This window comes from Limanda limanda, chromosome 2, assembly GCF_963576545.1.
Source record: "Limanda limanda chromosome 2, fLimLim1.1, whole genome shotgun sequence".
NCBI lineage: Eukaryota > Metazoa > Chordata > Actinopteri > Pleuronectiformes > Pleuronectidae > Limanda > Limanda limanda.
The window spans coordinates 29,259,601-29,272,815 of record NC_083637.1 but is presented as its reverse complement, the minus strand read 5'-3'; the positions used below and the strand labels follow the sequence as shown (position 1 = coordinate 29,272,815).

General features: G+C 39.7%; 1 protein-coding gene across 2 annotated transcripts in view; it reads left to right on the top strand.

The window, feature by feature from the left end:
• The first annotated feature begins 318 nt into the window (after positions 1 to 318).
• Positions 319 to 13,215, top strand: part of LOC133020415 (integrin alpha-M-like) — a 40,629-nt gene continuing 27,732 nt past the window's right edge. The window contains exons 1-15 of one of the 2 annotated variants that reach the window (XM_061086970.1): positions 319 to 475; positions 1,451 to 1,568; positions 1,888 to 1,979; positions 2,141 to 2,223; positions 2,316 to 2,430; positions 2,535 to 2,665; positions 2,776 to 2,918; positions 3,022 to 3,169; positions 3,732 to 3,867; positions 3,971 to 4,044; positions 4,342 to 4,459; positions 4,646 to 4,788; positions 5,411 to 5,557; positions 5,653 to 5,847; positions 6,271 to 6,401. In XM_061086970.1, the coding sequence (XP_060942953.1) occupies positions 418 to 475; positions 1,451 to 1,568; positions 1,888 to 1,979; positions 2,141 to 2,223; positions 2,316 to 2,430; positions 2,535 to 2,665; positions 2,776 to 2,918; positions 3,022 to 3,169; positions 3,732 to 3,867; positions 3,971 to 4,044; positions 4,342 to 4,459; positions 4,646 to 4,788; positions 5,411 to 5,557; positions 5,653 to 5,847; positions 6,271 to 6,401 (1,832 nt within the window). In that variant the 5' untranslated portion in view covers positions 319 to 417. Of the gene's footprint in view, positions 476 to 1,450; positions 1,569 to 1,887; positions 1,980 to 2,140; positions 2,224 to 2,315; positions 2,431 to 2,534; positions 2,666 to 2,775; positions 2,919 to 3,021; positions 3,170 to 3,731; positions 3,868 to 3,970; positions 4,045 to 4,341; positions 4,460 to 4,645; positions 4,789 to 5,410; positions 5,558 to 5,652; positions 5,848 to 6,270; positions 6,402 to 13,215 lie in introns of those variants that run through there. The other variant, XM_061086978.1, reaches the window with a different exon arrangement.

Below are 13,215 nucleotides of genomic sequence, written 5' to 3'. Positions count from 1 at the left end.
GCAATTTTTCAAAGATCAGTGACGTACACCAACTTTAACAACTCCAAACTGCTCCAGCAACAACAAACGCACGTGTCCGTCACTTTTAGGTGTCCTCTGGAAACACCTCCGTTGTCGTTTTCTGTATTTGTGTATTTGCAGTGCGTTTCTGTATTTACAGCCCGTTTCTGTAATGTGTTGTGTTGTAAAATTGATGAATGTGTTTTCTTACTTTGCTTGTGTTTTGTTCACTTGCATGTGTTTTCTTAAGTTGCTGTGCGTTGAGCTCTCAGAGCCACCGTACATTTCAGAGCAGCAAACTAAAAGCGAAAGTGTGAGGGAAGAGATACATTTTGCTGAGAGCATTGTTGTGAGAGGAGAAGTGTCACAACCATCTGTTACCGTAACGCAGCACCATCTTTAGCCTTGAGAAGATTCATGTGGAAGATGAGAGACCAGCGTCATATTTTCCTTCTCACCTACATGGTAGCGCTTGGTAAGAAAATAATATTTCCTACATTTATCGGTCAAAATAATAAATAATATCGGAGATAAATTGTGTTTGTGGGAGAATGTGTGTTTGAGTGTTTTAGTCTTAAAACTAATAGATCTTTCTTTTTGTTACACCCAAAGAAATGGATGTTATGTAAAGTTACAAAACCTTATGAATGGACTCTTTCAACTTGAATATTTGTTGCTGAGCAGATATAGTTGCGTTAATGAGTTTTGAGGGCTTTTAGAAAATAGCTGCCTGCTGCTATTCTTGGAAACGACACTTATGAGACCTGTGAGAGAGAACAGACAGCAGAGCTGGGCTGTGGATTCTCTGTGAGTTCGTTTACGAGATTTTTCTATTATTTGATCTAAAAAAAATTAAAATATGATTAGTACAGCTTCAAGCAAAAACATTTTTGAAAAGCTCTAGTTATTTGACAATACATTCATCACATAATAAAAGGACAAATAAAGATAACAAAGAATGGAAGGTTCTGGTGAATCCAGATTTTCTTGATAATTTGCAATATTCATATCCTCCCAAATCAATGCTGCTTGAGAACAGTGCATTTAAGGTTTAATTGTACATCAAGGTCAACAATTGGAAAATATCCAGGTAGCTATGTAAGTATTGGTTCGTATTTTAGGAAATATATATGAATATGTGTAAGAGCATGAAGTTGGATAGATATGAAACCATTTGCCTCAGATACACTTGGGTATCATTTTACTTTCTATCTACTTTTTCTTTAATAAAATTGAATATGATCATTTGTGCAGAATCTTTTGTTTAATCTGAAACAATAATTGTGTAGAAACACTGTAGCCCTAAAGTAGATCAATGTTTTCTTAACATGTGTAGTGATGAGGCTTAACAAAGTTTAAATACAATATTCAAACTGTTGATTATTATTACTTCTACGGAATAAGATTAAAGCTTGCAAGAAAAAAAACAAGTAATTTTTTTTAATTACAGCCGCCCCTCTTTCTTTGGCTTTCAACATTGATGCAATAAATCCTGATGTCTATGCTGGTGAAAAGAAAGATTTCTTTGGATACAAAGTGCTTCAGTTCACGTCTGGCACAGACAAAGGGTAAGTTTGCATGTTCAACCTGGAGGTTCAGTTGATTATTACTGTTGCTGATATCGCCGTAATCCTTATGACTCAAGAAGTAGAAGCGGAAGATAAATGAGGTTTCCTTCTACTGCAGAGGTGTAAAGAACTGTCAGACGTTATTGTTGATCACTTTGACAGATGCATCCAGATCTTGCTGTTCATCACAAAAGCATGACTTCACATCCTGTTTCCCACAGAGAGCATTTTCTTTGGGTTGAAATGGTGCTGCTCCTGCCACCGTGATTACTTCAATGGTTCAGACGACTGTTTTCATGGTTGTTCACCTCGTTCTCAGGATAATCGTCACTGCGCCGCTGCAGCACAATGTATCTGGAGGAGTATGCAGACCTTACAAAAACCAAAGCACCCAGTGTTTCAATGCTGAAGGTATACAAATACAGTGTTGAATACAGTCAATGTTACACAATTAACCACACACAAAGTACACTTCTCAACAATACAGAAATGTGAGGCCTAAAAAAGAGACTTGATAATGTAGCTGAAATGCTTTGCATTATTCTAGTACTAATTAAATGCTACTGTTTCAGACATTACTGTGAAAGACGAAACGTTACCAGTGAAGCTCCTCGGCCTGTCGATCGCCGCAGACTCCACAAGCTCCCAGTTCATTGTAAGAAAATCACAAAGGCCAATAATTAGATAAAACCATTAAAAATCAATTTTATGAATCTAATTTCCTTTACCTCTTATGTTTGGACTTAGGTTTGCAGCCCAAGTGTAGCCCATGAATGTAATGAAAACTCCTATCTGAACACTGTGTGTTACAACATGACATATAGTCTTCAGACAATCTCCTCTTTCACTCCTGCTTTCCAAGGTAAGAGATGAGGAAAGACTGGAAATGTTTTCCATTGCTCACATTTCGTTCTTCATGTTTTTGTCAAAACAAACAATGTTTTTATTCTACATATTACTTTTCAGAATGTACCAAAAAGACAGTAGACCTTGTCTTTCTTGTTGATGGATCAGGCAGTATGATGGGAACTGAGTTTAACAAAAATAAAGATTTCATAGTGGATATAATGAACAGCCTTAAGAACACATCAATCAAGGTCACTGCTCCACTGCAACATTAAAGAGTTCATGACTTTTAATTGTTGAATTATATATAAATGGTGTTGTGTTAAATTGTATTGTGTTGTCTGTTTCATGCATTTTCCAGTTCTCAGCAGTTCAGTTCTCCTCAAGCTACAGGACGGTATTTGACTTCAACGACTATCAAGATGGCAGCGCTCTTAAAAAGCTTATGAAAGAATCCCACATGGAGGATCTGACCAACACACATGGAGCCCTCGAATTTGTGATGTGAGTTCAGTTAAGTTATAATTGTCGATTTATTAATATTTATAGATGGAGTTTTGTTTATTCTGAGCAATTAAAAAAACACTTTACTATTTGTTTGTTTCAGGATAAATATCTTGGAAAACCTAACTGCAGGTGCCTCTCCTGATGCAATTAAAGTTCTGGTAATGATCACAGATGGCGATCCCAGTGACAGAGACAATGGGACTATTGAAAAATATGATGAGAAACAGATCATTCGCTTTGTCATTGGGGTAAGCTGTGATATATGTTTTATTACTATTCTTACTCTGTCTTATTTATGTTACTAGTTTACTTTTCTCGTCCTGTGTTCATCCTGCTGAGCTACAGTTTAAGTGTTTGGTTTATATACTGTGTATATATAGGGTGAATTCGGGTAATATGGGATATTTCTGCTGTTGTTTATCAGAGGAATTAGACTCGAAGACTTAGAAGAAGACCTGTTGAATCTGGTACACAGATTGAGGGTCCCGCCCCTTCTGACTGCTACAGAGTGCTGGTCACCTGTTTATCCTATTTGTATTCATATTGAACGCATTGCATTTCAAAATTCTGGTTCACAGGATATGCATTCCACATACAGATAGACATTCAGCTCATGGAACTCCTACTGAGATGCACAATTGCACTTCTTAGAAAATAACTGAAATGTTTGATCAGCAAAGCTTAAGTGTTTTCTCTTTAAATGGTAGTGTAACAATCATGTTAGAGCTCAGCCTTTCAGCCTGTGCTGTTTCTCTTTACGACCTCAGACTTAGACGTGGGTCATAATATCAAACTGCATTCTGATTTCAGGTCAAAGATGTCTCGTTAGAAAAATTCACAGCCATTGCTTCAAAACCAGCAGAGGACTATGCCTTTAAAATCGAGAACTACAACGGACTTAAAGGAATACTGGAAAAGTTTCAAAAAAGGATTTTTAAAATGGAAGGTGATATTGGATATTTTTCTTTCCTCTCTATCAAACAATGTTATAAAAAATACCATAGCCTATACACACCAATACTAGTGAACTAGTTTTGTTCCATATTTAGGCTCCATGGTGGCTCGAGGAGAAGACTTGAAGGAGGAAATGGCTCAGAGTGGATTCAGTGCTGTCTTCTATAACGTCAGTAAAGTGAAAACAGACAAAAACTCTGTGCACATTCAAAATCCGAGTGCTTTCTATACACAGGTGCAGACAAACAGTAGAGTTAATTCCCTCCTGAACAAAGTGGCTGTCTTGTTGAGGGACCACTGTTTACAATCTTCCATTGTTTTTTCTGGATGAAACAACAATTCTCTAGTGCCCCAGTGGACCAACCAGTTTGACAGCAGTAGTTCAGACTGAGCATTCGACATAGAACCCACTGGTAGCTCCACTTTTCTCTGTGCTCTGACTAGCAATGCATTTCTCTGTTGACAGAATACGTTGATCCTGGGTTCAGTGGGCTCAAAGAGCTGGGGGGGCTCTCTCAGAGAGATCCATGAAGGAAAAGAAACAAAAATTGAAGATCCACCAATGAAGAAGGACTCCTACATGGGTAAAGTCATATAACAGTCATTACCATATCACCTGCCCCTTTATTAAAATAGTTTTTTTTGGCATGAGACATGCAAAGGTAAATGACGATGTAACTGACAGTTAAAGTAGCTGTAAAGCACTGGGCTTCTTAAAAATGAACATTTCATGTGAGTGACATTTCGTGTTGTGACGGTCACTGTTGCAGGATACTCCATCTCTGTTGGCAAGAGGGACAATGCTTCTCTATACTTTGCGGGTGCACCAAGATTTGAGCACACAGGACAGGTCGTACTTTTCAGACGAGATGGTGGTAATTGGACTGCAGCCCAATCACTAAATGGTACCCAGGTAGGTACACTGTCTTGAAAAGGTTGTTTACAATATGAGTTATCGAAACATAATAACATAAACGTTTTGCTTAACGTGGTAATTCTGCTAAATCTGCCAGTGCAAGTTAACAAATGTAATTTTGTTACGCAGCCCTTAGAGGCCGTCTCAATCATTTTTGGGTCATTTCTCATTAAAGTAGCTGTTCAATGACGAAAAGAGAATGTGTGCAAGGTGCAGGTTTACTTTCACCTTTGAGACAGCATTTCTATAGCCCCTCACATATACATCTACTGTGAAGAGACATCAGCATTTACTTTGCAAAGTTACTCAGAAAGCTTCATTATACAGGTGACCAGGCCCTGTTAGTAGTGTTTTTCATTGAAGCAATCAAAGACATTAGCTAAATTATCATGCAGCTAAGTTGCACTATTTTTGAGGTTTTGGAGAGGAAACCAGAAAACTCCCTTGCACTGGCCACTCTTCTTCATTTTTTTGAGGAATCGTGTGAGAAAATGACAGAGCTCCTGGAAGCACAATACATGATTATCCTTACTCTACTCAAATACATGTTATACTCAAAACAATGTTTTAGCAAGTGTATGTTTAGACCCTCTGCATTTGTATGCCCCACATTTTTTAGATTGGCTCCTACTTTGGTGCAGAGCTGTGCTCAGTAGATATCGACTCTGATGGTAACACTGACTTCCTGTTGGTGGGAGCTCCCCTGTTCTATCAGCCCCATGAGAAGAAAGAAGGCCGGATCTATGTCTACATACTGTCTGAGGAGGTGGGGGCAGCGATCAAGCTTAGAGATGCTTGTTATTTGTTTCCTTCACTTTTTTAATTGATGCATTTGTTTTCAAAATGAATTGACTTCTACAGATGCAACTGGAAATTGTACTAAATGTGACAGCATCCATGGGCAGATTCGGCACCACCATTTCCAGCCTTGCGGATCTTAACGGAGACGAACTCCGAGACGTTGCTGTTGGAGCCCCCCTTGAGGATGATAACAGAGGGGCTGTGTACATCTACCTTGGTGACAGACGCAATGGCATACGCAGCAATTTCAGCCAGGTGAGCTCATCACTGACATGCTGTGGATAGATTCATCAACCACACATCAACTAGTGGTGCATCAAGGAACACTGAAGGTTACCACAGGTTCTCTATCATGTTTGGAAGGGGAGGATGGGTGAGGGGAATTCAGCTCATGACACTTCACCACTAGATTTCACTAAACTCTACACACAGCAACTGTAAATTCCACCAGATCCATGAGTTCCAATGCATGTGACTATCAAATCAGATTATCAGATTGTTCCTGATATCCAATTTCATGTACAATCCTTATGGCTCCTTTTTGGTAGCGAGCATAGTGGCTGCAGTGTGGTTTCCTAGATGTTGCCCCATCTATCAAGCATCTTCTGTTTCCACCACCTCTCTAATGAGTAACTTAGATTTTTTGCACACTTTAAATTTTCCAATCTGTTATTCCAGAGAATCATGGGACAGGGAATAAGACCTGAGATGAGATTCTTCGGACAGGCCATTGATGGGGGCATTGACCTCGGAGAGGACGGACTTCCAGATATTTTGATCGGATCCCAGGGCATGGCTGTTGTCTTGAGGTATGGATACTGTGTACGTTAAAGGTTCAGTGTGTTAGATTTAGATGAAAGGATCTATTGACAGAAAGTGAATTTAAATAATCCTAGTAATGTTTCACTAGTGTGTTTCATCTAAATTGTACGAATCATTGTTTTATTACCCTAGAATGGGCCCTTTATATTTAAATACTTTATATTTACATTGGAAGCAGGTCCTCTCTACAGAGGCCACCATGTTTTTTTTACAGTAGCCCAAACTGGACAAACTAAACACTGTTGATTTTTTATGACAACTTAAGGTTACCAGAGGTTCTATGTCATGTTTATAAGGGGAGAGTGGGGTGAGGGGTATTCAGCTGCAACATGCAATTTCATCACTAGATGTCACTAAATACTACTAACTGAACCTTAAAGACTATGGCCAAGTCTGAATCAGAATCAGATAAAAAAGGGTTTTTGAGTGAACACCTTACCTGAGAACCTACTTAGCACTATAAGTAACCTATAACATATTAATTAAATGTTATCAATTAAAGAAATTACAATATCAAATCTGTTCAAATATACAGACAATGTCTCATAAGCTGATTTCAAAATATAGGTCAGTTTTTTTTGCAGTTGCAATATTTCTACAATAATAAAGCAGTGTTTTCATCCAGGCTGGTATAAAGCAGGACCAAAGGAACTAATATCAACCGTCTCCTATATGACCTACCAAAATATGATTCAACTCTATGCAAGACGCTTTAAAAATAAGCGTCTTGTAATGGAAATTTACTTAATAACGTCTTAGTTTATCCCTACAACAGACATTTCCATCTAGGGCACAGCTCGACATAAACTTTATGGTGCACCCACTTTCTAGCATGTGAGCCCTAAGTCTTTTCATGTATTGCAGAAGTTGATCCTGAGGTCATCTGAATTCTAGTGACCTTTGCTATAGTCTGTGGTTGGACTGTGTTTTTTTGAAGAACACTCACCCTAACCACCTAACCATACATGATACTAGTTCCTCTCTAACACATGTAGGATGCACTGTTACAGACTATATGTTCCAGTCACAGAACAATATATTCACACACACCGCCCCCCTGGGTATTTTGGGTCAGGAGGTAACCCACACACTTACAAAGACAACTTATCGCAGAACCTCGTTTGTTAGACCACAGTCTAATGATACATTTTTTATCTCTTAAAATTAATTTAATACAATTGTATCTTTAATCAATATCTTTCAGGTCCCGTCCTGTCTCACCGCAATGTTTTTAGTTGTTCTCACAAAACTTGTAGAAATATGAAAAGTAGGCAGGGTTTAATATTCCAAGGGACATGTGTGAGGGGTCCTCGCAATATTTTCTATAGGGAGACAATGGCCAGAAAAAAATGGAGGAGCTCTGACCTACACGACACACTATAAAATGTTGTGTAGGGCGGAGTTAAAAATGAGCGAAATGTTTTGAGCACATGACCTCTGCAACAGACGCATCGAAATTGTGTGTAGTTGTGTTTTCACAATTTGCATTAGGATTTTAACACTTTGTCTCAGGTAACAGAAATGTTCCTCTGAGGAAAACACTGAAATGTTTACTATCAGTATAGAAATCTGCTGCATGCTATAGTTTACTTGTTTTCTGTTGTTGTTGTTATTCAAGCTCAAATACTCACCGACCCACCTCTCCATGTAACAATACCTTTTTTGTCACATCATGATACATTAAACTGATAAAACTGGACTCCAGTTACACTAGCCGTCAAAAACTTGTAAATTTATTTGATCTTTTCTCATGTTCATGCTGAAATCAATCTCTAAAATGAAAAATCTCTACTGTGTGATTATGTCTTCAACAATATGCAGATGACTTCTCTTCCTTTCTCATAGAAATGTCTGAAAGACACTTTTTCACCCATCACCATCAAATTCAACTTTTCCCAAGTCGACAGTGAGAGTGCGAGTGCCGTCCTGAACGTGGACAGCAGCAGGTTGGCTAGTGTTGAGGTATGTGCACTGCAGATGGCTGCAGGCCGTCACACAGAGTTGCATCCTTACGGACTCTCTCTTAACAGGTTCCAAACTAAGATGAAATGGATGTCCCACAAAATCCTATGGTGACTTCTCTCTCTTTTTCTGTGAAGGCAACTTTTATAACTACTTTCCTCATCATGCCCGAGTACGAGTGGAACGACACAATCCTGATGACCGTTACTGGAAGAAGGTAGAGGCCTTCTCATGCAATCCAACACACACAGCAAAGCCAAACATTTAAATGAAAATATCATTTACTATCATTGCAAATTGTATTTGTGAAGCCCATATTCACAAATCCCAATTTGCCTAATAGAGCTTAACAAGGTGGGACATTCTCTGTCCTTAACCCTCAGCAAGAGGGAAAACATTTTAACAGAGGAAAACCTTTAGAAACCTCAGAGAGAGACACATGTGAGGAATCCCTCTACAAGGACGGACAGAAGTGCAAAAGACGCCTCATGTAACAGAGAGCATCAAAATAACATTTACAGCATTCATGAAAAAATATGTTGTCGATAAAAGGAGAGGTGTGAAGCATCAAATCCCGTGCCCGTGACGCCTCCAGTGTTTACGGTAAGCGTGCTGCGTCATTTCGTCACTTCCTGTTATTGCCACGGGACACGGGTGGTGGTCGCTATCTGAATTAGCTCCTCCGCTAAAACACAACTGTCTTTCTGTTCTACTACGGCTAAAATCACCGGTATATAGCTCAGCACCCTCACATACCAGCCCCTACACTCTGGTGCTTTGTGACTCTGTGTTCTGTTTAAATCTCACCCTCGTAGTTTTAGCAGCGATGTGTTTGTTCTCTCTCTCCCTCTCGCTCCACCGCTCTCTCTTGCTCCGAGTGTCTCATGTTTACTTACTCCTCCGCCTCCATTAACAGTAGTGGTAAATGTAATAAATGTAGTACGTTGGTAGACATGGAGGCGAGGCTTAGCAACTTAGAAGCTCGGCTCCTCAGCTTAGAACCCCCGTTAGCTGTAGTTAGCCGGCCCGTGCTAGCCGCAGCGAAGCCACCTAGCTTAGCTTCAGCTAGCAGTCCCTCGACTTGCCCCGGGCAGCCGGGAGCCCAGGGTGGCTGGGTGACGGTCCGGAGGGGGCATAGTACCACCCATAGAAAGCCCACGATTAAAGACCCACCAGCCAGTGTTGCCAACTTGGCGACTTTGTCGCTATATCTGGCGACTTTCAGAACCCTCATGGCGACTTTTATTGTCAAAAGCTACTAGCGACAAATCTAGCGACTTTTTCTGGTGTTGTTAGAGACTTTCTGGTGTTTTGGAGACTGACATGAAAGCACGTATCGTTCTGCAGTTACTGTCCTCAACGAGCAGCGGGTGCTGCCGTAAGCCCCTCCGCCGTCCCAGAGCACTCACAGGCGGTCAGTCTCCCAGTAGCTGCAGTCAGAGCAGAGAGGAGAGCAGACTGCAAATGAATTGCGCATGCGCAAAGCCGCCGCTGATCCTGCCCTGGTTTACAGAGCGAGATGTAAGTGTCAATGTATCTTCACTGTCACTGGAAAACATGAGTCATTGAGTTCAGTCTCATCGATGCAGAGTCCACATCGGGATGCATCTAAGAATCAAGACATTTCCACACCTCTAGATCGTCTATTTCAATGGCAAGATAAAAAAACAAGAATCAACAGAAGAATACGGAAGCATATTGCATTCACTAGAGAAAAAAAAAGTTTATTTTATTGAGAACTTATCTCGGATAAGATAATTATCTAAAAAAACAAACAAAGAATTTTGTTTTTCAAGTGAATGTAATACGCTTCTGTAGAAGAAAGCTCATTTGTAGTTCTAAACATATTAAGGGTGTTTTTTTCTCACTTTTTGTATGTCCTACAGCGACCATTACAATTATGCAAATTAGGCGATGACGTCATTTAGCGACTTCTAGCGATTTTTAGGACAGCCAATAGCTACTTTCCTTGCTGAGGAGTTGGCAACACTGCCACCAGCTCACGTCTCAAATAGATTTTCTCCACTCAGCGACGCACCCGCTGAGAATCAAACTCTGGTTATTGGCGACTCGGTTCTGAGAAACGTGAGATTAGCGACACCAGCGGCCATAGTCAATTGTATCCCGGGGGCCAGAGCCGGCGACATCCAATCCAAATTGAAGCTGCTGGCTAAAACTAAACGTAAATACAGTAAAATCGTAATTCACGTCTGCAGCAACGACTCCCGGCTTCGTATGTCGGAGGTCACTAAAGTTAATGTTGAGTCTGTGTGTGCTTTTGCTAAAACGATGTCGGACACAGTAATTTTCTCTGGCCCTCTCCCTAACACAACAGGTGATGACATGTTTAGTCGCATGTTTTCTTTTAACCACTGGCTGTCGAGGTGGTGTCCTGTAAACGGTGTGGGCTTTATAGATAATTGGCAAACTTTTTGGAGGAAACCTGGTCTTGTTAGGAGAGACGGCGTTCATCCCACTTGGGATGGAGCAGCTCTCTTATCTAAGAATATTACTAAGTCTATCACATGACAACCCAGAGTTGGGACCAGGAAGCAGAGCTGCAGTGCTAAACACTTCTCCGCGCTCCCTCTGGATCAGTCACCCAACCGCATAGAGACTGTCTCTGTCTATCGTCCGATTAAATTATTTAAATTAAACAGAGCGAGAACTCCACACAATAATCTTATACTTATTAACACAACCTCTGGAACAACACAGGAAACAAAGATTTTCAAATGTGGTATTTTAAACATTAGATCACTGTCCTCAAAGGCTATTTTAGTTAATGAACTAGTCTCAGACTACAATATAGATTTATTGTCCCTTACTGAGACGTGGCTGCATCCTGATGAATATGTCAGTTTAAATGAATCTACTCCCCCCAGTCATATAAATTCACACGTCCCCAGGGAACTCGGGCGAGGAGGTGGAGTTGCTGCTATTTTTAACTCCAGTCTATCAATTAATCCTTAACCTAAACTTAGCTACAACTCATTTGAATGTCTTGTTCTTAGTCTTCCACGTCAATCCAGGAAACACCAACAGCCAATCATATTTGCTGTAGTTTATCGTGCTCCTGGGGCTTATACTGAATTTCTAACAGAATTCCCTGAGTTTTTATCAAACCTAGTCCTAAAAACCGATAAAATTATTATTGTTGGTGACTTTAATATTCATGTTGACAATAATAAAGATAGCCTGAGCGTAGCATTTATTTCAATACTAGACTCAATTGGTTTCAGTCAGTGTGTACATCAACCTACTCATTGTTGTAACCACACTTGACCTTGTGTTATCATACGGTGTCAAAATTGAACATTTAACAGTACTTCCGCGCAATCCAGTACTATCAGACCATAATTTAATAACCTTCGATTTTTCACTATCTGAATATATGCCCCTAATAAAAAACTCATTTTCTAGATGTCTACCTGATAGTGCTGTAGCTAAATTTAAGGAAATAATTCCGATTACATTTAAACCCGTATTATCCGTCGACATAAACCCGAGCTCTATTGAGATTGACCACCTCATAGATAGCTCTGCAGACTCATTACGATTAACATTAGACTCAATAGCGCCTCTAAAAAAGAAATGTGTAAAACATAGTAAATTAGCTCCGTGGTATAATTCCAAGACACATGAGTTGAAACAAATATCAAGAAAACTAGAAAGGAAGTGGCGCTCCAGCAACAGTGTTGAAAATCTCCTAGACTGGAAGAGTAGTGTTAAAGAATATAAAAAGGCTCTCCACAAAGCAAGAGCTGCCTATTATTCAAAACTAATAGAAGAGAATAAAAACAACCCCAGGTTTCTCTTCAGCACAGTAGCCAGGCTGACAGAGAGTCACACCTCCACCGAACCCAGTATTCCTCGATCCCTAAATAGCAATATCTTTATGACCTTTTTTAATGATAAAATTCTAACTATTAGAAATAAAATCAATCATCTCCTGCCCTCAATTGGCACTAATACCCTCCAAACAATAGAGATCTCAGAAACGGCTGAGAATCCTTCCCATTACTTAGACAGCTTCTCTCTGATCACCCGTGATCAGTTTACCAAAATAGTCTCAGGTTCTAAACCAACAACCTGTATTTTAGATCCGATTCCAACTAAATTACTTAAAGAAATTCTGCCCCTAATAAATAATTTGTTACTTAACACAATCAATCTGTCATTATCATCAGGTTATGTACCACAGTCTTTTAAAATAGCTGTAATCAAACCCCTTCTCAAAAAACCCACCCTAGACCCAGAGGTTTTAGCAAATTACAGGCCAATATCTAATCTCCCCTTCCTATCTAAAATCTTACAAAAAGTTGTAGCCAATCAGCTGTGTGAGTTTCTCCAGGAAAATAATATATATGAAGACTTTCAGTCTGGGTTTAGAACCAATCACAGCACAGAGACAGCCCTGGCAAAAGTCACTAATGACCTTCTAATAGCTTCAGATCAGGGACTTGTGTCTGTCCTTGTTCTGTTAGATCTCAGTGCAGCATTCGACACAATTGACCATCAAATTTTATTAGAGAGACTAAAACAGTTAATTAACATTAAAGGAATGGCCTTAAACTGGTTTAAATCTTATTTTGCTGATCGCTCCCAATTCGTTCAAATCAATGATGAGTCATCGGTGCGCACCAAAGTTAACCATGGTGTCCCACAGGGGTCTGTGTTCGGCCCAATTTTATTCTCATTATATATGCTTCCACTAGGAAACATTATCAGGACACACTCGGTAAATTTCCACTGCTATGCGGATGACACCCAGTTATATTTGTCAATAAAACCTGATCAAAGTAATCAATTAACTAAACTTCGAGCATGTCTCAAGGA